Source organism: Crocodylus porosus, unplaced genomic scaffold (genome assembly GCF_001723895.1).
Source record: "Crocodylus porosus isolate Cpor-Errol unplaced genomic scaffold, CroPor_comp1, whole genome shotgun sequence".
NCBI lineage: Eukaryota > Metazoa > Chordata > Crocodylia > Crocodylidae > Crocodylus > Crocodylus porosus.
The window spans coordinates 23352168-23378361 of record NW_017728951.1 but is presented as its reverse complement, the minus strand read 5'-3'; the positions used below and the strand labels follow the sequence as shown (position 1 = coordinate 23378361).

Sequence of the window (26194 nt, the reverse complement as noted above, 5' to 3'; positions counted from 1 at the left end):
ACCCTGCATTTTACTTCTGCCCATCACTGTGTGATTCTCCCAGAGTGCCTCAAGCCTGGTTTTTATTTCTCTTAAAGGGGTTTAATAGCTTGTGCTGAAAGGTTAATCTGACAGCACCAGTGAGCTTCACACCTGACCTCCAGCAGTGAGACCTTCCCTCTTGCTTCTCCAGCTATGAGGTTCTCCTGAGCACAGAGCTACAAGGGTTAGTTTGGAGATGGAGACAAATATCTGCTTCCTGCAGGACCCAAGACTTTCTCCTATGGCTCTGGCCAATTGCCCCTCTCCCTCCTGTCACTCCCTCCCCACTTTCTGTAGCAAGCCTGGGTGTAATGGCATGGGTAACGGTGTAGTTACACACTTGGGTAGTTACTCAGCAGCTCGTTGCAAATGGGTTCCTCTCTCTCACCTGGGACTCGTGTAAGCTATTAACATCGCTGCCCTGCCACCCTATATGTCTGTGTCCCACAACTCCCTCGTCCCTGGGGAGACAGGGCTGCGCAGCTGTCTACAGAGGTGAGGCAGTGATTTGTGCTTCAATCCTCTTTTGAAGGTCTGCTTAATGGCAAGCTGGATAACGAACTCCTACCAGGAGGCATCACCTTCAGGGTAGTAGGATCAAACCTATCTTCTGTGTCTGCCATATATGGGTCAAGTGGGGAGGTGCAATAATATGGGAATTATAGTAATCAGCTGTAGGATGGAACAACCAGTGCTATCCATGCCGCCAACCATGGCTGCGACTTCCTCTTCCAAAAGGAGAACAATGAAAACAGTACACCCAAGTTGAAGAGCTCTGCTTGATTAAAACATCACTAAAAGCTCGTATGGTCATGCAAGACTTTCTCTCTCTCTCCTACCTGAAGGCCAGTAGTGGCTGAACATTCGCTACGGTCAGGTCTCAGATGACTGCAGGCCATGCAGCTTGCTCTACCTGACACTCCTAAATGCAACCCGCTCGAAGCAGCAGCACTAACGAGGTCTAGAAGGAGCCTTGTCTGGATGCAGGCAGATACCCCAGATTTCCCCTATGGAAGATAAGACAGACACGATGGAGGGAGTCAGACTGCAGCATTGCTGCAAAAACAAAGTTTGCCAGCCACCAGTGTGCTCTGCCCTCTCCCTTAGTTACAGCACTTTTACCTGCCCTGACCACATTAAAAATGCACTACATGATTTGTACTAGATTTTGAGATCAAGCTCTACTGCTTTGGCATCAGCTTATTGCGACTGGGTTCATTTCATAGTTTTTTTGGTGAGTTCCCTCTTCTCATGCATCATCTGGTTACATGAAGAGCCCAAACATTTATCTCTTGGCATCTGCCGTTTTACAGTTTTGTGTCTTGGAGGAAGTATTTTTTTCTTTTTTCTTTTACATCTGGTTTCATCCAGAGCAGACATGGAAAACTGCCATGCAAATATATTCACCCACGCACAAAATCTACTCCCCTGGACATTATCATTATGACTATACAAAAGACTAATAATAGTACGGTAAGAATAACAGCAGTCACAGAGCTGTTGCCTTTCAGAGAAGAGGACTCTTCCAGCATCCTCTTTTATCTTAGATTCTCCTCACCATTTTATTATGTCCTCTTTAAAAACAAACTCAATATTTGGCTTGAGACGCTGAACAATTGCCAATGTTTTTGCAATGCAACATCTGTATAAATTACATCTGTTGCTTGTCACCACCACAGTCGGACTAGTGCATAGTAAAAAAATATATTCTGAGTTGCATAAAAAATAGCTAACGCACTGGTGGAGTAGAGACACTTTCACAGCGTGTGCTTTCCAGTTTCTACCCATTCTCTTTCCTCCCTGACGCTGGGTAAACTAGGCCTGAATTAGCTGCCATGAAAGGTGGAAATCTCTCACGTCAAAGTCCATTGCCTCGATAAGGCCTGTAAGCCTTGTGCATAGAGGACAAGTGTTTCTCAGATGTCTTGGCTAAAGACATTCTTTGTGAAGCCCGTTTGTGTGCTCCATGGGAACGTGCACCGTGTACTCATTTATCAGAGCAGATGTGTTCCTCAGCATCTCATGAAACGTATCCACCGTCTTCTGGTAAATGTCCCTGTGTAGCACAAACGACCGGAAAAGGTTGAGGGGCTCAGCCTTCTGGAATATCCCCGGGAAACCTAGCTCCTCTGGCACCTTACGATTTCCAATGAAGAAGTGGCATAGCTTCTTTTCCTGCAGGCTTTTCTCCAGGAATTTCAGCATGTCTTGCAGCCTGGCTTCCAAGTTTTCCGGGGCCCAGTCCTGACGGGGACGGGTCTGTAACAAATGCAGCATTGCTGTTTTCAGGTGATAGTTTGTGAGGCCGCTTGGACCCGAGAGGCTACATTGCTTTTCGTGCAGGAAGGAGAGGATCTGAAGGCAGCTGAGGTGGCAGGCATTGGCAGGCAGCGTTTTGGAGAGGGAATGGATGAACCGTCTCTCGTACACCGCGAACGTAAGAAACCAGTAAGTGTTGGAGGAGGGATCAGCTGTCAGGCCGCTGCGGGGAAAGTGGGAGATGAAGTAGACATCAGAGTCTTCGCACTGCACCACGGGGGTGATATTGAAGGCGATGGACTTTCCAGACCTGAATTTTATCTTCAGGGCACCTGGGGAGTCCAAGAGGCTGAAGGTGAGGTCGAATTCATACTTGTGGGATATTCTGTTCCAGGCCTTGGTGATGGCGATCTGGAACCACTTCATCACCTGGTCAGCATCCAGATACTGGGTGTTGTTAAAGCAGAGCAGGTCCTCCCTCTCACTGTTGTGCCTGGTCTGGCTGGCTTGGCTATGAAGGAGGCACAGCATGTCTTCACCCAGCTTAGTCTTGTCGCAGATACAGCCTGCCACATCCTCATCCCTCCGGCAAACCTTGATGGTACCATAGCCTTGCTTATCTGGGGGGATGGAGTCCCCGGAGCACCACACCTGGGATCGGAAACGGTAGGGCTCTGGAGGGGTAAAAGGCACAATCAAGTCGCACACATATGGCTTGCGCACCCTCCAGTTTTCATACATGCTCCCTACCCCTATGCACTCCTCCACCTCCATGTCAGCATCCCGGTTACACACGCTCCGCAGGGCTTCCAACAAGTCGTCTGCAAAACCTTCCACCATCTCCCGCATCCGGGCCATCTCACCAGTGACACCCACGATGCACCTTTCATAGAAGTTGGTCAAGGTGGCCTTATTTGGCAGGGCCACCCCCTTAAATGCTTTCCCCAGGATGGCCATGTCATCCTCCTCACCGGCCCAGTCCTGCCAGTTCCCATCCTGGAAATCTTGCCTCCAGAGCTCAATCAGTAAGAAGACAACCATGGACATGGCGCTCCACAAGTCCCAACGCAGAGCATCCTCTTCGAGCTTCTCCTCCAGCTTAGGGGCCTCTTCCAAAGCCTTCTGGGTGGACTCCTGCCCTGCCATCTCCTGCTCCAAGCGTAGCTGCTCCAGCCGGAGGTTCTCCTCACGCTCCTTCATCCTCTGGATGATTTCCTCCGTGTCCTCGGGGACAGTAGCATTTTCTCTGGGGAAGAGGAGTGGGTGGTTGACAATAGCTGTTATCACCACCAGGCACACTCGGAAGATCCCTGCGGGCATGGCAATTCCTTCCCTGCAAGACAGAAAGGCAGAACGGTCAGAAATGAAATAAAATCATTAATGCAACCACCCTTTGTCTTTTTTCCAAGTCTGATATTGTCACCTGCAACTGGGAGTTCATGAACAAATGCCTCAGCCCAGGAGGTTCCCTGCCAGAGTGCTGAGGGACTCCTTGTCAGAGATGTAGCTGTAATGAGGAGAAAAGCAATGGACTGCAGTAGCAGCCCAGGTCAGGGGCCTACTTGAACCTAGCAGATGCAGTGCTAGGCTGGTTAGGTCACAGCAGTTCCTACAGCGCATTGCATGTGAGAGAACGACATGATGACTATGGCTGGTACTTCTGACTCCCCAGCCGGGATGACTAGCAGGGTTGACCAGTGACAGCCTTTGCATAAGCCCAGATCAGGGTTCAAACTCACAACTCTGGAGTCATAGTGAGAAACCACTTTAATATTATCATAAACCATAGCCCGTCCAAGAAAGATGAGCAAGAGGATCCAGCTATAGCCACCCATGCTTCTGTTGTTCTTCACCCAATGTGACTGCTATTTGGGCATTAGTAGGCCCTCCCCACCCCACCCACAGGGGAGTGGGTGGAAACAGTGCCCTCCCCTCCTTTAGGAAGACCCCTTCCCATCTGAGAACAAGGTACAAAGGGTAGACAAAGAAGTGCTGGCAAGCTGCACCCCCTCCCTGTTCTGCAAGCATCCACTGCCACCCCAAAATGCACATAGACCTTCAGTGCCAGGTGTGAGGCCAACAGATTAGAGGCACAGCCGTGGGAGGGGTATTGCCATCTGAAGCACCCTCCATGTGGGGCATGCCAATGGCCTGTGGATATCTTCACAATCAAGCACTGGTCATTCACATCTGGACTGAGACCATGGTTACAGAGTTGAGTGCCTCCAGGAGGGAGGCCCCTAACAAACTCTTACAACTCAGTTGAAGTACCACAGCATCAAAATACAGCAGGGATCATGCTATGACACATCCCTTCCCAGTATACTGGCACTAGCATATGATAGCCCCTGAGAAAGTACAGGGTCTGCCACATCGCACCTTTTCATTGGCCTTGCTTTAACCCAAAGACAGATGGTTTCAAATGCATCATGCTACTTAAATTCTGTGCTTGCTATGGCTACTAATCTGGACAATCCATGAATACACCTCCCTGCCTGGATCTAGACAAACACCTCCCACACACATCCAGAGCCACGGTCCCAGCCCGCTTGCTCTTTTTTGAAGTGCCAAGGGCATCAGTGCAGACATGATTCTGGAGTACGTCCCACTGCCAGACGTGTGCCGCTGCTCGTTTACATGCCGCAGCATGCTAGCGTGAGCTGCTGCACGTTACCTCCTCCCCGCCTTGGCATGGTTGAGAGACCTCACATGATTCTGAGTGGGCTTATTTGCTTTATTCATGATAAAGTATTGGGTTCCCAACCTGCATGCATGGCCAGTGCCCTTGGATGTTATTTGTTTCACAATGTACCAAGACTCTGTTAAAAGAACATAACCTCTAGCTCTGCTGGGCACAATCCTATTGCTGCCGGGGCATCTACCCAGCACTGTTTAGGTCTCTTGGGCCACATCCACATGAGCAGGGGCGTGTGTTTGCAGCAGCATATATAGTAACGGCACGAATTTGTGCTGCTATTTTGTGCTACAGTGCATGCCTCTTCCCGGGGGCTTTGCACCGGGGCACATTGTCCCGCTGCTCCATGGTGGGGGGGGAAGTGGCTGCTGCAGAGCCCCCATGCTGGGCACATGAAGCTCCCATCTCGAGGCACGCTGCTCCCCAGGCAGCCAGGAAGCAGCCAGGGCTGCCTGCTCCCCCATCTCCACATTTCTCCTGGCACACACCATCTGGGTGTGCTTTGAACTGCTTTTTTATTAGGGTATTTTTGCTCCTAGGAAATCCCAGTAGCAAATTTTGCCCCAGCACCCCAAATTAGTAGCACTGTGCACAGTTAAATGTGCCGGGCATATGGTTTGTGGCACTGCGGAGAGGTTTCTGGCACCACCCACCGCACGTGCCGGCATGTCTGGATCTGGCCCTGGAGTTTTGTTTTAGCGTAAGCTGTGCTCCAGCTGTTGAGGCTGCCAAGGTGACGTTTTCTTTGCTTGGAAGTTGGTTTCTATTGGTGCTTAAATGTCTTAAACTCCCTTCCATGGCAAGACCATCCACTACAAAGATAATGAATTTGCCAGTAACTTCAGCTTCACAGTACTGTGAAGAGAGCTGCAGGGTGAAGGGGCTCAGTTTTGGGTCTGGTCGCACAGGAGAATTCGGGAAGGGCTTGGCCGTTTTAGTTTCACGTGGAACATTTTGAAAGAGACCTCTCATACATGTGGGCGCACAAGAGAAGGGTGTGCCCGGGAAAAGATACTTGTTATGAAAATTTAATTGTGATGAAAATATGTTAAAAAATGAAAAAAAAAATCACGCAAAACCAGAGGGAATGAACTAGGTCATAAAACAACTAGTGTAGCTCTACAAAGGTATTATGGTGAGCCCATCACCATTGTGTTTAGGCAACCGTAGTAGCCTTTTCTTTGGCATGAGAGGCTTTCTTTATGTACAGTTCACAAGCCGCCTATCTTTATGGTTCCTCAGGTCATAAATCCATCCCATAGAGGGAATCTACTTATACCGTACACCTTAGTCACTGAGCTTTAGGGCAGCAGAGAAAACACAGCCCAGAGAGCAGTCCCAGCCCCAAGAGCCCCAAGGCCAATGGTTGACGAGGACAATCTCCATTAGCCATTAGAAGCATGGGCCTGTGGAGCTGCATCCCATCCAGCAGCAAACACAATCACAGACACGCCATTCAGATCACTGCAACCTTTCAAGCTGTAAGACAATAACCTTCCATTGCAAATATACAGTCACTCTTCCACCCGTGGAGACTGTCTATACTTAGGTGATGCCATCCCTTACTAAGTTTCTGCTAGAATATTGTAACATGGCACCTCTACACATGTGCTTTACTGCTCATTAGATGAACTTAATGCACAGTAAAGTGTTACTGTCTGCATGTGTGCAGTAGATTAATTTACTCCAGCACAGGATAGTAATTATTGCACTTAAATGCATGTGTAATTGATGTCAGGATTAGTTTACTCCAGCTCAAATTGAGCCAGAGTATATTCAGCTGCATTAATTGCATGTGTAGACATGCCCACAGGCTACCCTTGCAGCTCCACTCACAGTGAGCACCATTGTTGGTAATTTAGCTAGATGGAGCTAAGCACTGTTGTGGCTTTGTGCACAGTAGTCTTACCCCTCTTGAGATCACATATTACTTTACCAGAAAATACAGTGAAAACGTGCTAAATAGCCTTTTTGTTTGAGACCTGGCCCATGCCCTTCATTAAGGCATCAAATAATTAGTACCTGACTGGCTGCAAGCTTTTGAGGGCAGGGACCTTGTCCTTGCATATTTCTTAAGCCCTCCACGGTTGAACCAGCACTAATTGGCAACCAGTGGCCTCTGCTGAAGAGTGGGCTGGGCTGGGAATAGCAAGCAGGGGAGGGCTGCAAAATAGAAGGGCCATTTGCAGAACTATGCAAAGGAAGCTTACACAATACTCAAAACAATGCCACGGGCCGGGCCCTTCCCTCTCAGCGTCAGTACTTTCACTTGTGTTGCACCTTCTTTCGCACAACACTTACCCATGCAGCTTCTGGGGGAAAAATAACATTTGTCCCAGAATATCCTTATTTCTGCACCTCCCATTAATTAACCAGCTGCAGGTCTGGGAGCTGCCGTTATTCTGTGAGATTCATGCCCTAGTGTGGTTTAAAAATAATCAGAGGTCACCTTGTACCTTAAGGGTTTTTATCAGTTTGCAAAGGAAGGGCAGGAAATGCCGCTGAGTTCCTTTTTTCAGCACTGTGCTGTGTTCATTTTAAGATTAAAAATAACATGGTCATATGCCAGAGCCCGGGTGTCTGTCTTTGCAGGCAAGGTCTGCGTTATTAGCATTGGTATATTTGACTAACTTACTATTATGATTCTTAGTACTGAGGCAGTTGTAACAGCAGAATGATGCCGTATACCAGGAACTGCTCTACTTGTGCATGTCACTGTTCTACCAATGTCATTTAATTCATATTTATGCAAGGGGGGATTCCACTGCTTTCACTTTACCAGCATAGTTAAAGCCGCACAATTTTCTAGCATAGTTCAGACCTTAGATTACAAGTATTCCAGACTATAGTGGGATGTCTGGCTTTGATTATACCATAGCTTATTGCAGGATGGCATGAGTATCCCAGGCCTGCACCTCTTCATGTGCAACTCCTGTGGCTAGTACGGAGAGAGAACTATAGGTGAGGCTAGAAGCGCTACCCGCTAGTAAGACCACTCAATGCTTCCCACAAGATATCGGTGTATTCACCAGCTTTTAGCATTGCCACATTTCAATCATTTAAGCTGAAATGGTTAGTGTTCATCTCAGGTTTAATTTCTTTGTGGGGGAGGAGTTCAATCAAAATGGTTTAGCTTCGGAGAATGAAGATAGGGAACAATACATTGTTTTCTTATGTTAAGAAATTCTGGTAATCCATCTTGGGACAGTTTTAACCAGGGGTTTGAACCACGGATTAAGAATTTCACTAGGGAGGCTGCCTGTCAGAAATATGCCTTTTAATATGTCCATGTTAAAAAAAAAAGCTTGCCCAATAGAGCCATTTCCAAAACACCGTGGTGGCAGATGCTCAATGGAGACTTCTTAGATATTAACATCTAAAATCTTCAAAGAGGCCATCTGAACTCAGCTGTTTAGTGAAGGAGACTGCCTTGCACTAGCCTTTCCCTAAGTGGTTGCTAATCCTCATTTTCTGGGCATCTCCGAGAGGGCACTCAACATTACTGGATCCTTTGAGTCTTAATCTTTCTGGGGAAAAAATGGGAATACTGTGTGCTCTGAGTTTAGCCCCACTCCAATCTGGAGAAACCTGGTTCTGCTGTAAAAAGCCTGGGTTGGAGCACGCTCAGCCACTTTGTGGGGCTGATCTACGTGTAGTCTAGTTCATGTTGGCAGGTGTAAAAAGTAAGGATGCTTGTGCAGTGGTAATGCTGGAATTTCCTAGTAGGTAAGGGCTTGATTTTGCCAACATAATACCCTACTGGGGGTAGTTTGGGCACAGTATGATTATATGTCAGTCTTTAAAGCATCCTGCAGAGGAAGACAGACACCAGTAAGTTCATATCACAGATGTGGAAGCTGCAGCATAGAAAAAGGAAGTAACTTATCCAAGGGCAGAAGGGCAGAGGCAGATGTCCCAAGCCTGGGTCCTGAGCTGTCTCTCCTGAGCCTTTTGGGCCCAACAGAGATGCAAGATGCTCGACAGAGCTAGACACATTCCTCTATGCACACGACAGAAAGCAAGGGAGCGTGGGCGTTTGCCAAGTAAAAACATCCTTCTTGCTCCACACCTGGGCAAAGCATCAGCCGTGACAAAAATGGAGGGTGTTTTTGTGATGCGAGCCTCAGACTCGATTCGCCTTTTGTGCAAATCCCACGGAGACAGATCGGACCAGTGATACTAGCAACCAGGACTCAGGCTTGGAGAAGGGCTCCCAGCAGGAAACCCAAATGGGCTGCCTCGGTGCCAGTGCCTGTCACTGCAGTATTTAGACCAGGGGCTATGCGTTGTGGTCAGCATGTTTGTGGGAATGGTTTTGCAGAAGGGGTTGTTACCTTGCTGGGCTGCTTGCTCTCGGCCTCCTCCGGCGACCTGCGTCAGGAACCCATGCTGACCTTGCTGACACGAGTTTTATTTAGCGCTGTTGTGCATGCTGCGGCGGTGCTACAGTCTCCCCTGGTTACAGCGGCTAACTTTCCACTAAGCCTAGGCTTCCTTCCAGCCCCCTGGCTTGAGCCACCCTCTTCCACACCACGGCGTCAGAGGTCCTCTCATCCAGAAGGGCACAGGCACACGAGACCGGTTCAGTCGCTGCAAAACCCAGTGCTGTAGCGAGACCCGATCGAACAGCCTACACACAGGAAGCTTCAGCAATGTGGGAGCTCCCTGCGTACTTCCTGCTGTGCAACGGCTGCAACGTGGCTCCCAACCACCCACTGCACATCTTCCTGTCCATGCGGAGAAGGTGTGTGGTGTGGTGGAGGGAGAGGTCAGGTGCCTAGATGAAAGCCTGAATATAGGACTGTGGAGCTGGCTGGCTGGCTGGAAGCTATTTGAGCCTTCTCCCAGCAGATGCAGCAGCCCCGCTGTATGCCCGACGCTGCAGACAGACAGACACATGGCAAAGCTGCTAAGGAGCAAGACTGACTTGTGGAGCTGAAAGTTGCCTAAAGCTGCAGCCCTTGCACCCAGGGCTCCATCACCTCTCAACCTCCAAAGCCCACGACTCTTCTGCACACCCCCTTCCTGCTAATGGCGCTTTTCTCCTGGAGCTGCTCAAAATAGGCTCTGCTTTGTCTTGATTTACATTTTGCGTCAAGGGAAGCCGAGTGACCCTCAGCTCGTGTCCAGCGGTAGGGAGCAGAATTAGTAGACAATTCAAAACTGAACGCGAGGGAAGTTAAGAAGTGAAACCCTCAAATGTTGCCCGGCAACAGACTAAGTTGGAACAAAACCTCATTCACGACACCATCAAGCGGTTCCCTGAAATCAGATTAAAGATGAATAATAGTGGCGATTTCATTGTCTTCTGTTCTGATGCACTAGAAAGACCCAAGATGTTTAGGAAGGTTATAGCAAGGTGGGAACTTTGTAAGTGCAAGGTTTCTAACTGAGAAATGCCATTTGTCAAGCCCAAGACTTCATAGAGACATGCCACTTCAATGAAACTGTCACCTGGAAGATGTCTCAGGTTGAGAACGGATTTGCTGGTCAAAACTAGGGAAGGAGACTCCAGAATAGCTGAAGGTCTAGTAGAGACAACACCCTGCTTGATTCAAACTACAGACGCGCGCTCCCACATCCCAGCTAACCTCCTCCGGCTTGCAGCTATTCTTGGATTTCTTTTCTTTTCATGAGACATGTTAAAACCTTGAAATTTGCCATAAAGCATAACTCTTGTTTTCTGGCCAGATCCAGTTATAACTGAACAGATTAGTCTTTTTTTAGGCATTTGGTTTATGGAAGGGTCCAAAAATAAATCGGGCCTACTGAAGTCTAAAATAAATGCACACAAAAGGGAGAAAGTTGCACATGGTGCTTCAAAGCTCAGGGTTAGTATTTTTTTCCCTTAAAGAAAGTGGCACTTGAACCAGTAATGTCTGAGAAGTGGTTTTCTAGGTGGTGAGCGTGCATCATGCAACAGAGTGGAATCGGACCAGGATGGACAATGAGCTCCCTCCCCATTCACCCACCTCTGCTCTATCAAGCACCCAATATATGCAACTTGCTAAGCACTGGCAGGTCTTCTAAGAGATCACGTGGCATTTTGCTGTGGCTCTAGAGTAGGGCGGTCATTGGTCCCGTTTTATACTGGGCCATCCTGTTTTTAAATCCTCTGCCCTCAGGCTATTTCTAAACGAGCAAAAGTCCTCTTTTTCAGTTCGCTGGTGGAAATGCATGTCAATCATTTGTCCTTATGATTTTATTGGCTGTGCCTACAGGTAGGAAGTGCAGACAGGAGGAGTAGGGTTCCCAGCCAGCCAGGGAGGGAGGTGGATTTTTTATGGTGGTGGCCCCACCCCTTGCTACTGATTGGCCAAGGAGGTGGCAGTCCCGCCCCTCATTGCTGATTGGTTGTGGGGGGGCATCCTACCCTAGGGGCACGAATTCAAGCCTTGCTTGAGTTGTGCTTTGCATGGCCCCAGACGAAGAGGGGTAACTGGTCATTCTGGTGTAATGAGAGCCATGTCACCGCCTTGTGTGCGCCTGAGAAAGAAAGAAAGCAGCATGCCATAACAACGGGGTGTCGAGGTAGAGGTGGACATTTCCCCTTTTTGGGAAGGGAAGGGAGCCACTTGTCTATGGCCTGAGCTGACGATCCCCTAGGTCAGTTATCAAATCATAGAAAATGGGAGTTGGAAGGGGTCTCAGGAGGTCACATCTAGTCCAACCCCCTGCTCCAAGTAGGACCGATTCGTGCCAAATATAACCTTTCATCAAGAACAGCACAGGTTTGATGATCGTAGAAACTTTCTATAGGTGAACAAACGATTAACTATTGCAGCACTGTCTTCTGAGTCTGCAAGCACCCACCAGAGCCTCCGTAGCTGCTCATGGTCTTGACCAGCTGCAGGAAAAAAAGATGAAGTTAAGCCTGACCATTCCCCCTACTGTTATTCACAACCCAGTGGGCGGCTGTGACTTGCCAAAACGCACATCTGTATCATGCTTTGGCTTCTGAGGAAAGCTTGAAGCATGCCCTGGGGCAGATGAGTCCAGACTCCACCAAACAGAACAGCAGTTTCAAGCTCCCATTGCCAAACCATCCTTCTCATGTCAGGCAGGAGGTACAAGTCTGAGTGGGGAGACGGAGACGGGTGTTGAGGGTGGGAAAAGACACACCAGGCACGTCTACATGAGACTTTTACTGTGCAGCAGACTAGACTAATTATCTGCATCTATAACGTTGTGCATCTATACATACACCCCGATTAGGCTGGAGTAAACGAATTTACTGTACAGCAGTGCATGTATAGATGCTGCACCAGCTGGCTGGGGCATGAGGGTATGTCAGTGTGGGGGCTGCCCACTGGCTAGCCCCATATGGGCACACTGAAGCACCCCTGTGCCCCAGCCGGGCTCTCTGCAGCATGTTGAAGCAAGGTGGGCAGCCCCCAGGCCCCCTTCCAGTTGGGGCTGCTCTAACCCAGCTCAACCCGCTGCAGTCCCAGGCGCACAGGAAGATGCAGCACCTAGGGGCAATAAACTCTGGAGCAATATGCTTCAGAGTTTATTCATGTGCACTAATTGCATGTGTAGACGTGCCCACAGAGAAGTATTTCTCCTTTCTAGCAGCCAGGAATGGAGCTTCAAAGTTAAGACACCTGTTGGCTTGGAGCTTATGCAAAGGCAGAGAACATAGCTATACTCCTACTCAGCACCAATTCTAAGGGTCACCTTTAACTAGTGCAAACCCTACATGCTGCCCCTCTCCATCTATGGGTTACCCCGCTGCAGCAGCATACCAGGCACACAGAAGAGATGAGCAGTAAGCAGACCGATTGCTAGAAGGGCTCCATTTGGCACCATTTGTCTTTCCTTTTCTGCGGGGCACCAATTCATGGCAGTAGTGATGGGAAGCAGAGTACGGAAGAGCTCAAAGCCAAGTGCTGGCAGACTTCCAGCTGTCCTTGGATGAATGCTGAGCACCTTGCAAGGAGAGAGAGGCTAGAGGGAAGCTCAACCTCAGGCTCTGATGCTAAGGAGAGCTTCTGGCAATAGTCAGTGTGGAAGGTCATTAGGTCTCCGCTAGAGGGCTGCCCTGAGGACAGGAGCTAGTAACAACACCCCCCCAGTTCCCAGCAGCTACTAGTATGATAGTCTGTACCACGGCTGAGCAAGAAACAGGTTTATGAATATTTTTCAAATGTTTCTTTTTCTGCATTAGGAGGAACTCAAGACCTTCCACAGGTTCCTCGGTGAAAAATCAGAGTATTCACATCTGCAGAAAACCCCCTTACGTTGGGACACTCAAGTGGGCAGGCGATACCTGGGTTTAAATCAACATTGTATGGCCTAGTTTGGAGGAGGGCCTAAAACCCTGGTCTCCTACACCCCAGGTGAGTGCCATAGCCACTGGGATATAAGTCAACCTCTCTCTGGCCAAGTGAACGTTTATTTATATGAATGCAACAGCTCCAGAAAGGACCCACTGCAGAACCTCTTACCTCATGGTAATTAGTGCACTCACAGGGTGCATCTACACAAGACGTTTACTGCAGAGTAGGCTAATTAGCCCCACAGTAAAATGTCTCCTGTCTACACACGTGCCCCTGTTAGGCCGCAAGAAACTAATTAACTCTGCAGCAGGGTAGTACTTGTAAAGCCAAGTACCATCCTGCCATGGAGTTTTTCCCTCCAACACAGCACATGTGTTGACACTGCCCTGGCTGGCTGGGGCACAAGGGTGTTTCAGTAAGGGGGTTGCCTGCCGGATAGCCCCGCAATGGAGCACCCTTGTGTCCCAGCCAGGCCCTCCGCAACATGCGGAGCTGAGTCAGAAAAGCCCCGGGGTGGCAGGCTGATCCCCTGCCCCTGTGCCAGCCAGCACTGCTCTAACCCAGCTCAACATGCTGCACTCATGGGTGCGCGTGTAAATGGTACACCTGGGAGCTTCCCAGGAGCAATAAAATCTGGCGCAAGTTTATTGCTCCGCATTAATTACACGTGTGGACATGCCCACAGGGTGGTAGTTCAGGCAGAGCATTTTAACCCAGCTTTCCTAAGGTGAGTGCCCTAATCACTTGGCCATGCTCATTTTGGAGTTCTGTCTGGTTCTGACCAGAAATCTCCTTGTAGATCTGAGAAACCCTTTGTGATAATAAAGCTTTTGCCAGCACGTTCCATGAATAATTTTGGTTTCAGATAACCAAAGACCAAATTTTGCTGGAACATTTCTGGGTGGCTTTAGGTGAGCTTGTTTTCAGACTCACCCTGGGCCTTTGCCAGGAAATAAATTCCACACCCACCTCCTGTCTCTACCTCTGAGCTAGGAGATTTAAAACTTTCCACCTACTAAACCCCCGGTGCATTCTTCCAAGCTCCGATTAGAGAATCATTATCAGACTGGAATTAGCTTGCAGAGCTGCGTCCTGCTTAGACGTCTCACAAAAGCTGCTATATTTTAAGAGTGGGGCACAACAAGTCTTATCAGTAGGAACTCTCCACTTAAGAGCTGTGTCACGGCAAATCCGTCTGGCACGTCACGAAGGCCTTGGGATAAGTGTGGTGGCACTGGTAGCATGTATTCTGGGTCTGGGTGGTACGTCCAAACATACTTAAAACTCAATATTTACATATACCCTTTCCCACTTTGCCTACACCTGCCAGCTGGATCAGTCAAAGCAAAGCAGTACACATAGCATGGCTTCAGCTTCAATTTAAGGAGGCTTTTAGTACAGACCCCATTAGAATGAGGATTTCCCAAGTTAATCCATGTTAAAAACAAATGTCAACTCGAAGAGCGTGTCCCTGTAGGACAGACCCACTTGAGACAACAGTAAGTTTTAGTAGGTGAAACAACAATCAGATCTTTTGAACTGCTCCGTCAATAGTCTCCTTACAAAGTTCTGCCATGTCCATTTCACAGCTGGGGAAACGGAGGAACAGACATTTTAAGTGACTTGCCCAAGGGTACTACCCCTCGATGAAATAGGGGTAATTCACAGTGGTGCAGATTCCATTTACTGCAAGGTAAGAGCATGTCTACAAGCATTTACTGTAGCTAATACCTGGTAAAACCCTGCCTTCTTTCCCTGATAATGTTGTTTATGGAGTAAAAGGTAAGGTGTCCATGCACTAAATTGCTAAAGGACCCAGTCTGCAGGCCCACTAACTGGAGGTGTTATTTGCAGACTAGCTAGTTTGTTCCCCTGTGAAACACTAGAACGGTTTGCACCAAAACTGGCTTCTGGAGTCTCCACACAGCCAGAAACAAAGAGATGTCATCGAATTGTATGTGGCCACTTCCCCATCTCACTGAGACACTGGGAGGGTTATAAAGCTAAAGCATCACAGCCTCTAGAGTATGTGAAGAGCTGAACACAGGGGACCACAGTTGCTCAGCAGCTCTGCTGTAGATTGTCTTATTTTTTTCCTATAAGAATTAAATGAACAGAGTAAGAAAAGAAAAGAAAAGTAAAAAAGAAGTTGGATCCCTGTAGGGTTAAAGTTGTCTTAAAAGAGATCCCAAACATTAAAGTCCCTATGTATTATCATGGGGGTGGGGAGGGAAGGATGTGCTAAGTGGCATGCCCAAGGTCACATCGAATGCCTGTGGCAAAGAAGAACTTGAACCTGGATCTTGCATCATCACTGATGGCCAATCTCCCTCTCCCCTTCCCTTTTCGACTCCCACTTGGACTGCAACACTCGCTCTGCAAAACAGGACAAGATTTACAAAAGACAGGAAAGACTCATTCCCCAACCCCTCCACTCTTTGTATTTACATCAGAAGCAGAGGTCAGAGCACTGCCTGGGAAACTCCACCCCTGATTATTAGCTCCGCTCTGCATAACTACCTGCCAAGGGCCGTGGCCCAATGGCTATTGTTTTGCCATTTGATGGAGAGCGTGCTGCCTTTCGTGGAGCCTACACATCCTGCCTAATTCTCAGTGCCAAAGCAAGCAGTCACGTGGCCAGTGTCGGCCGTCCTGCTCCTGAGCTCTGCTGGGGAAATTAGGAAGTGATATATTTTTACTCCCCTAGCCACAGAATCAGGGTATTTGCAAGGAAGAGCCGATGTTCAATGCAGTCCCTCCTCCCTTCCCTAAACAGACTGATTCTGGTTAAACCACCACCAGCCAAACCGGTTCAAATGTCTGCATTCGAGGTGGACACAACCGAGTCCAGATGGCTCAGCTCCAGGCAGAGCCTTTTTTCAGATGATCCAGAGCCAGCGTTTTGCTCACAGAGCCAGGCCTCTGTACTGGTTTGGATTTGGAGAAAAAATAAAGCCTGTATAAGAGAGACGTCTGGCTTTCTTTTCAGACACTTGTGCCATTTGGCCCAAACTCTAAGAAAAGTGCTACTTATTGAATCATCAGTCTTATCAGTTGGGGGGGGGTGTCATCCTGGTATTTTTAAGTCACCGCTCGCCATGCGCCGCAGTGCAAAAGCTCCAGTCTGTTCTCCTATGCCGTCACCCTCGTCCTTTATCAAGCAAAGAGCCCCTAATCTTGGCCTGGGCTCCATCACATCTGGCGCTGCACAGATCCAGACCAAGGAGGCAGATGCCGCTCCAAAAAGAGCTTGCAAACCAAGCGTCAGACCAGACAGACAACAGATGGAGACGGACAGGCAGACAGGAAGGGTGCAAGGACGCAGTGAGACAGTGCTGGTCAGCACAACAGCGGCCGTCTCGGCAGGCCATCTGCCTAATCACTGTGGCTTCGTCTGGCAGTAAGAACCTGTTAGCTGCATTAGTCTCGAATCAGACGGGAGGCAGGGCAGATATGCACCTTGCAGACTAACTACATCAAACATATAGAGAGCAAGCATTGGTGAACCAGAAAGGACCGTGCCAGACAGCTTTGTTTCTGGAAAGGAGCCTTCTGAAAATGGCTCGAAGCAGCTCAGGAAGGCTTTCATAGCACGCGAGCACGTTGCCTGCCAATGCTCCCCACAATAGACGTGCAGGGGGAAGTATGCATGCAGCTCCCACCTGCCCTACCACCTACCAAGCAGCTGTCGACACCACACAGCCGGGGAACAAGCTGGACTGGTGTTCGAGTCAAACAAACCGGACCTGTGGATGAAGAGAACAGCTGGAACAAAGCCAGCAAGAAATCCTCTGACCCACCGACCCGGGCAGAAGCGATCACTGCAGTCATTCCCACCTCCTGCACCAGCACAGGTGGAAGCAGATCACGGACATCCCTCCCCTGTTTTACTGGCTGCCCTGGGAAGGTGCATCTCTACCCTGCCTTCCCACTAATAACAATATATGCACACACGCCCTGCCTCTGGGTTACGACCACGCTGGGATCTGCTGACGGTGTCTCTCCCATGTTGATGTGACACCCACTTCCTCCCCACCCTGCAGGCAGCGACGGATGACACATCCTGCACGTCGCATCATCTGGCAGAGGAAGGGATGAGCCGAGCACGTGCGGAATATGCAATTATCTGCCGGTATCTCCCCACATACAGACAGAAGTGGCCCAATGAACCCGTTTTCTAAGCCACCAGTGCATAAGCAAGTGATGAAAGCAGTAAAGCACTGGGACGGGTTATCCAGAGAGGTGGTGGCAACTCCATCCTCGGAGGTGTTTAAGACCCAGTCGAGGGGCCTTAGGGGTAACACAGCCATCCTTAGGGACCCTGTCCCATGACAGAGCCTTGGCTGGGATGATCTAGTTGGGGCTGGTCCTGCTTTGAGCAGGGGGATGGACTAGACGTGACCCCCTGAGGTCCCTTCCCACCCTATTTTCTGTGGTCATACCTGTGTTGAGATGGGGCAGCCTTTGGCAGAGGGGTTTAACCTCCCACCACTGGATCTGTAGCATGATGCACCTTATCCTTTCTACTACTACCCTTCTCCCAACATGCTCCCTCAATTAATACTTAACAAGGAAAAAAAAGGTAAACCAGTGAAAGTTAGATGTCCATAAGCTGTTACCTCACCAACAACACTTACCCTTTTACTTCCCTGGCTACATGGCCAGATTTTTCCCTATCTACCATCCAAGGCCATTTTTTTCCTTTTTAAGGTGTTTTTTAAAATTCTCTCTCTTTCACACACACACACACACACACACACACACACACTTTAAGGAATTCCTACACTGATTGGGGATTTTAAGATCACATTGGTCACCTCTGCATGAAAGGCCTGATTCAAAGCTGGGTGAAATCACTGCAAAGATCATCGTTGTCATCCCAGGGGTTTGGTTCATAACAAAAGCAGGGACTCAGCACTACAGTGGTCTGAGACTTTCTACATTGTATTTAGCCCTGAATCGGGGACATGATGGCAGTGTTAGATCCGCTTGCACTAATTCTGAAGTTTGGTTAAACAGAGCTCACAATGAAAGGTGGGACTGGCAGCTTGCAAGTCACTGGACTCTCATTTTGATAACCATTTACAGCTGTTGCTCCACATTCATTTGACCTCTAGGGTTATTACACTGAATATCATAGTGAGAATCACGACTACAGGAAACAAAGACTTTACTCTGCCACCTGAAACCCCAGTTTTCACACGGTACAAAAACACCCAGAGAAGAGTCTCCCCTATCTTACAATCGGGTCAAGATCAGCTCATTGAAGTCCTGCCACAACTGACATGAAGGGTATGCATAGGGAGAAGCAAGTGGGCAATTCGTCACGCAGGGCAGCTGCATCACCCCCCCTGTAATGAGGTGCAGGTCTCAGGGGCTGGATCCCAGGTGCAAAGGGTGAAGGGGATAATAGCCTACTTGCTGCAGGACGCTAGCTCAGCTGACAGAGATGATGGCCTGGGCTCAGAGGAAGTTAAAAGCTCCCAGGAAGGGAAACTGGGGAGAAAGAAGGAGATGGGTGCTCAGAGAAAAGCACAGGGACTGGTATTCCTCCAGGTCTGAAGGAAGTCCAGAAGTTTGATTTTGTGTTTATTCTTTGCACCCATACCTGTTTTGTTTGCTGTTGTGAGATGCTTTCCACATGTATGGTAAATGGACTGCCTTTTTTGAGGAAACTAGCTCCTGAGTCTGCTTAGGGGAGTATCGACCTGCTACACCCCCTTTCACAAAAATGCAAGTTCCCGAGTGGAGGTTCAGGCCCCAATACTGTATTATCTATTTAACTTTTCAACAGCTGGGCAGAACCGTGTAAGCACTTCCAGAAGCAGAGAGCTCTTCCAAGGACTGTTTATAAATGCAAACTAAGAAAGCAGCACATGTACGTGCATGCACTCATACACTGGCTGAAAAGTGTATTTTGCTAATCTCTGCTTTTAAACCAGCATCACCTGTAGAAGCCAGATGATAAAACAAGCAGACTTGCTGATACAGAAGGTGTCTAATCCCTGTGTAGCTAATGCAGCATCTTGCTTCTGGACCTGAGGCCATCAACTCCTGGGTAATCTCTGCCGGAGTAGTGGAAAGACAAACCTATTGCAAAAGGTCCCAGCTTATCTGGGAAAACTTGAAAAATTTCCCCTTTTGCATTCAGTTTTCTCCTCTTCCCCAAGAAATGATTCCATTTTCCCTTCCATGACTGTTACAAATTTAATGCTGGAAAAGGAAGGCCTGGAAGGAAATTTTAGTAGGGTAAGAGATGCAACATGCATTGCTGTGGAAAAAAAGCACAGAGTCCAAGGTTGTGCAAGTGTTTGGGCTCTTGGGCCATGTGTTTCTCATTTGGGACATGTGTGTGGCCAACGGGAAAGCTTGTTTCCTTTATAACATGAGAATACAACAAAGGAGGGCTTTCTTTGGGAGCCAAGTGACAGGCCAGTGCTGCATTTAAAAGCTAATTGCAGTGCCATGGGAGTTATGAATCACTGCTTTAGGGCCCCCACTGGTGGGCATGAAATCCCCACTGCCCAAACAGCCTATGTGCTTGGCTAGGGAAAAAATGCAATTGTACAACTCTGTACAGGAGGTGAGAATACAGCAGTTTGAATGCACGGAGGGCTGAGCCAGGGACCCAACTCCAGAAGCCTTGGTGATGCTGATCAACCCCCTTCTGCCTTAGCGTTTCCTTCACTAATTGCTCTGGAATTAGATACATAAGCAACTCCATTTCTGAGACACTGCAGCAGTTATTGGATCTTTTTCTTTTGCATACTTTATTTCCCCTCTACACATCATTCATGTTGCAGAGCCACACAACTGCTTTGTCACCGATGCTTGCCAGGTCCTCATCCTGGGGATGTGGGTATGCTGCATATGTAAACTATTGGGTGCATCGCCTCTTTGGGATCGCCAAATCCGCTGGGCCGGACATGCACAACTTGCAGTAACATTTTATCATCTTTCTGAGGAAGTCCCAGCCGGCTGATTGTGCTGCAGTCTTCTAGGTGAGGCCTTAAGCAAAGGTTCTCAGCTGATGTTAATGCACAGAATATCACTGTCCCCTTCCCAACTGAAGATCAGCTGGGCCCTAAATATACACACCCCAGAGCTATTTGTGCAAAGAGCTAAGCTGAAGTCTTCCCCCTCCAGCCGCAGGCTGTGACTTCACAAGCAGTGCTATTTTGGTGAATTCTCATGTTTTAGAAAATGCTTTCTAAAAGGGTCAGTATTAAGATGGCTAATTTCCAGTTGACATCAATGGGAGTTAGGCAGCTAAACCCCTTGACGATCCTGACCTAAACAATTTAGGAGCCCAAGTCTTTGCTTTTCATTGGGGGGAGACTACCCTGGATGCATACATGTGCAGCCCTCCACAGATAGAGCCATACCGAGAACAACAGCATAAATCAGTACTCCAGTGTCAAGCCAGTAAGCCTGCGCGTGTGCCATTCATTCTGTCCCGGTACCCACAGACAAGATGTTTTACTCGACTGTATCCTGCAACAGTCGTCCAGTCTTGGGTACAGCCGCACATACCCATGTGACTTCTTGTCACACTTCTTCTTTCCTCTTCATCGTGGTCCATTGGATCTCTGCTGAGAACACTTTATAGCCTCATCTATTCTCTGCAGATCAGTTTTTGAACCTGATGAGCACTGACTCCCCCACGTATTAGTAATTGCATGGGGTTTGCTTTCTGCATTTGATTTGCAGCTCCCCACCATCCACTGTAACACTGGTGCCCAACCTTTTGGCCCCAACGGCTGGATGAATAACATGGGGTCACTCCACAGGCTGGATACCAGGTGGAGATGGCACATAGGGTTGGTCCCGGGGTGCAATCCTGCATGCCCAGATCCAGCCACACACTGGCCCGAACCCATGCATCCAGAATCAGCCATGCTCTGGTACAGTTAGGTGTACAGGGCCTCATTATTTGGCCCTCAGGGCTCCCCATGGGTCAAGAATTTGGAAGCGCCAACTAGTGCAGTCACTGCACCAAGTTTCTATACCACCGGCGAGTCCCCACAAGCCAGATGATAATCAGTAGGCTAAATCTGGCTCAGGGGTTGTGAGTTATTCAAGGAGAAGAGGCAGAATTCACAGATCTGAGAACCTGGGTTAGCTCATGCATAGGTGGAAGACCCTTCATTACAACACCAGACCCTACACGTACAACTCATGAAGGCAAACACTGAATTTATATCTAGTGCCCATCATGACTCTACAGGTTAGAAACTGTACTGAGAGCGCCCAAATTCTGCAGAAATTAGTATCTGGCCTCTATTCTTGCCAGGGAAAACATCCTGCCTGCTAACCAAGTAGACTTTTCCATGTACGTGTATGGCAACTTAGGGCAGAAAATGTTCTGTCACTGCCCATGTTGAAAAAGTATCTTTGCCCCTTGCTAATGTTTCACTGAGATAAGTAATATGCTGGTTCAACCAGGAAAAAAAAAACAACCTACCTCTGAAAAGGGGTAATAATTAAAATGATGGGGAGGAAAAATGTTGGCCCTGGCTGCACGTGGGAGGAGGGCCAGAGGCCAAATCTCATAGCTTTGATCTTGGCAGGTTGGAAGATCATGGAAAAATGCTTTGCTAGCACCAAAGAGCCATATTAACCAAAGAGCAGGGGCAGACCCATCTACAGATGTGAATCCAGCACCAAGCAGCCACCCAAGAGCAACCCCTGAGAGCACCAACCTCCCCCTCTCTTCTAAACCCACAATCGAAGGCCACTTCCAAAATGAGGCCATTATAGAAAATCATTACTGATACGCCAAATGGGCTCTGCCAATTCAATCCAAACCACACTGAGGATTAGACATGGGAAAGGATCGTTACTGAAAACCAAACCCATGATGTTTTCCTTACAGCATGGCATTTTAGAGAGTTACTTACAGTCATGGTTGACCATTCCCAAACGAAAGGTCTTCAAGTGACATTTACTTTTTCTAGATCGCCTTAACTCGGGAAACTAAAAGGCTGCCTGCAGATCTCTAGACAAGCCCTTTGAGGCCAGGTTCGCGGGAAAGGGCCGTCAGCCCTGCCATGCACTTCCCTCTTGCTTCAGGGGTCCGCTAGCCTCTGAAACATGGCCTAACCCCCACCTGCTTTATTGAGGCCCTTGCCTCCAGGGTGCGATTTCAAGGCAGGGTTGCTTTTACTGCTTTGTTCATCTGGTCTGGGTTGGGACAGCTGAGCATTGCACTCAGCATCCAGGGATGCACCAAATAAATTGCTTTCTCTGCAGTTTCCCCATCCTGGCACACTCCCCTCGGGCTGCCCTGCTTTTGGCTACTGGCCTCCTTTCCCATACCTACGCTGAAGAAGCATGTGGGCAGAGCACTTTGCTTGCACAGCTGAGCTGGCATCTTGGCATTTGGCTAGATGTGGAACAGGTGTCCCGGCCTCCCGGGGCAGCACCTCCACCCACAACACGCCCTGTACCTACACACCAGGATCTCCACCTTCCCGCACCACCCAGCAATTATCTGCCGTGCTGGAAAGCATGCAGCCCGCAGCACGCACAGCGCTGCACTATTTAAAGGGACGCATGGACATAAATCACGACAGAGGAGATTCGGGTCCCTCACTGCGAGAGCAATTAAGCACGGGGACAAACTGTCTACAGAGCTGGTGCGATCTGTCACTAGAGGTATTAAAAGTGCAAGTTGGACGAACACTGTCCTGGATTTGTTTGATCCTGCCTGGAGCGGGGAGAGATTCCATCCAGCCCTTTTGCTGGAATAATAAAGGCAAGGGGTGCCCCTTAGGCTATTTTAAGTGTAGGAGTGTTTGTGCCTCTCCAGCCCTTCCCCTTGCCCCACATACATCACAGCCCCCAAACCGACAGCCTATACTCCTCTGGTCTTGAGTAGCAGCGAGTGCAGGGCAGGATACACCACTAGTGGAAGGATCTGCATGGTTTCTGTCGCAGAGCAGCCCCCTCTGCCCTGTACAGGAGCCTCTCCTAGGGCTGTCCTTTTACAGCAAGGCTGGCTTTACAGGACTACCACAGTTAGGAGTGTGTGAATAGGGAGTCCTACCTCCAAACCACAAAGCTATGTCAGCAGAAACCTGGGTTTGGATGCAGTTCATATTGGCAGGAGAGTGCTATGGCCATGCTCGCTTGCTGTTCAAGACAACCGAGAGTATTTTTCTTTGCTAGTATAAAGTTGCATCTCCACTATGAGCAGCCCCCGGGGCAGCAAGCCCTTTTAAGTGCAGGCAAACCCGGAGAGATTGGGAAGGGCTTGGGAAAACTGGTTCTGCTTTGTGGTGGTTTCTGTCTTGTGCTCGCACCCAGCATCCTGTGTTCAGCTTCACGTGCTCTGTGAGCAGGAGATGCATCCAGGAGCACAACTGTAGACACAGTGCGCAACTACACTATACTTTGCAGTACAACCACCAGTAGCAATGGGAACTTTTCCCTGGGTGTCTAATCCCCTCCAAGTACACGTAGAAGGCACCATGGAAAGAGTGCCAAGAGCAACACAACCACGTTTTCACTAGTAGGTCCACTGGTGCAACGATGACGGGAAGACGCCTTCCCTTTCCAAATTCTAGCACAAAGAAAGCCCCCAGATGTTGCCACCAATGTTTTGCAGTGAAGCATCTCCCGATTTGCCCTGGTGAGCGATGCCAACATATTTTAGAAAAAAACAAAACGCACACAGTAATGTTCTTATAAACACGCAGTCCCCGCTGCCAACCCGTGCGTCGCAATCCCCTAGGAATCTAAAACAGCCTGACAAAAAAAATGTTGTTAGTGGTAAAACCCAGCCAGCCCTGTGCGACCTGAACCAAAATTTAAGCTTACAGAGCATGCCGTTCACATTGCTACCATCTGACAGCGTCTGTGGGCTCCTCGATGCGTTTTGTATAGACTAGGCATGGAGGATGAGACGTTATGCACTGGGACTCGGAGCCGACCGAGGTTTCTGCACGCACTCAGCTTTGTGCGCTGCAAATAAACCGGCTTCAGGCTGGCGGCTCGCAAGCACGCTTCACCACATGCACTGAGTTTGCAAGATGGGGTCTCACTGGCTGCTGAGGGGAGCGGAAACAAAAAGACCTGATGGTTTGGTCGACGCTGGGAAACTCTGGCTGGCTGAGTCACATGTCTGGGGTGCAAGTCACTGTGATAGTTTTTATATCCTAGCACGGTCAGAACGATACTGCATGCAAGTGCAGTAACAAACTTAATGCAGTTAGGGACTGGGCATAAGTTATATTGGCAAAAGCGCTTTTTGGCCACTAAAAGCTGCATCTTTCTGCTAGAAAAGTTTGCCATTATAACCGCACTGCTGCTGCTATCCCACCCCATCTCCTCTCCCGCAGGCCATGGACACGGTCGCTGGGAACTGAGAAACGCTGTCCGTAAACCTTTAAAAGGCCAACAAGCAGCAGCCGCCGTCTCGCCTCGGACACAACCAGCCCCTTGCACAAAAAAGCGTGACAGGGCAGGCGTGCGGAGAGGTGCGGAAGCAAAGCCCATGCCGACACAGGCCGGTGTTGAAACTTGGCTTACGACAGCCCGGTCCGTAACCAGCCATAAAGATGGAGGGCTCGTATTTGTGGCAGGTCGCGAACACGGCCGTGCCCCCAGCACCTCCTAAACATGCACGCCCGTGCGGGTTTGTTAGCCCCCCCGACAGCAGCCGTAGCCCCATGCACGGCTCCCACCAGCGGGGAGAGTTCACCCCGAAGTCTTTTTTGGGGGTGGGGGGGGAGATCTGATCCAGACCTCAAATGCCAGCACGGAAGGGGAGCAAGTGGTTGCGGGCAGCAGGAGGCCGGCCCCCGCGCACTCACCGGGCCCGCGGGCGGTCAGCGGCGCGACGGGCCGGGGGCTGCTCGGGGCAGCATGGTCCCTGCGCCGCCCGCCTCACTTCCTCTGAGCAACTTTTTCCTCCATCTGAGCACGCCAAAAAAACACCCCCACAAACCAACTTCCCGCCTCCCGGGGCCCTCTTAAGGAGGCGCCGCGGCCTGCCCGAGCGGCTGCGGCCGGGCCCGCCCGCCGGCCGCCCAGACGCCCTTAAAAGCGGCTCGCTGCCCGGGCCCGCGCCCGGACCCCCCTGCGTCCCGCCCCTGCGCCGGCGCCCCCCCGCGGCGCCGTCACGCCCCGCGTGCAGAAATATGTGTATACATTTATATGTATGTGTGCGTAAGTGTGTGTGTATAAGTATGTATATGTTAGACCTGTCTGTGTCCTCTCTGCTTCACCCGACAGCCCAAAACACACCTTTACAGTGACACCGTTCTCATTCCTGTCACAAAACCGCACCGCGCGCCCGTGCCCGCGCACCTGCCGGCCCATCACCGTCACCTTTAACCCTCACCCCTGTGCAACCCTCTCTTCTCCCAGCTTCCCCCACTCCTGTCACTCGTCATGGTACCCATCGTCATCATGGGGGGACCTGCCTCTGAACAGCGTGTGCCAGTCCCCTGTGATGTCTGCCATCTCTTCCCCGTCATAGCACCAGGACCTCTCTGGCAGCCCTCCGCGGTGTTCAGGAGGAGGCTCCTGGCCTTGCACAGGGAGTTCCCGGAGCAGGAGACGAACTGGTCGGCGGAGGCCGTCAGGGTCCCTCGCTGCTTGGCCAAGTGCCCACAGAGAGCGGCCTCCCTGGTCAGGGTGATGGCCCCGGTCCGTCACGCCCCCTGGCACACGGACAGTGCCAGAGGAGGCCGATTGCTGCCACCTTCCCCCAGCAGGGTTGCCTGGGGCAGCTTGATGAGCCTCTCTGCCCCGCGCTGGTTTTCCATGCCCGCACAGGGAGTGCCAGTTCAAGTCTCCGTGCGCCTTCTCCAGGGCCTTGTGCAAGATTTGCTCCCTTATAGCCTGGGTAGTAGATCCACAGGCAACACAATGTCTCTTGCCCTCGGGGCGGGGGGCAACTGGGGCAATTTGCCCTGGGCCCCTGCAAAGCGAG

At 49.8% G+C, this 26194-nt stretch overlaps 1 protein-coding gene across 3 annotated transcripts in view; it reads right to left on the bottom strand.

Annotated features, from left to right (window-relative positions):
• Positions 1-315: 315 nt before the first annotated feature.
• ITPRIP (inositol 1,4,5-trisphosphate receptor interacting protein) overlaps positions 316-26194 on the bottom strand; it is a 28380-nt gene continuing 2501 nt past the window's right edge. Inside the window, exons 1-2 of one of the 3 annotated variants that reach the window (XM_019556187.1) lie at positions 25071-25189; positions 316-3613 (exon numbers count right to left, since the gene is read on the bottom strand). In XM_019556187.1, the coding sequence (XP_019411732.1) occupies positions 1951-3600 (1650 nt within the window). In that variant the 5' untranslated portion in view covers positions 3601-3613; positions 25071-25189 and the 3' untranslated portion in view covers positions 316-1950. Of the gene's footprint in view, positions 3614-9309; positions 9613-25070; positions 25190-26194 lie in introns of those variants that run through there. The other 2 variants (XM_019556189.1, XM_019556188.1) reach the window with 2 other exon arrangements.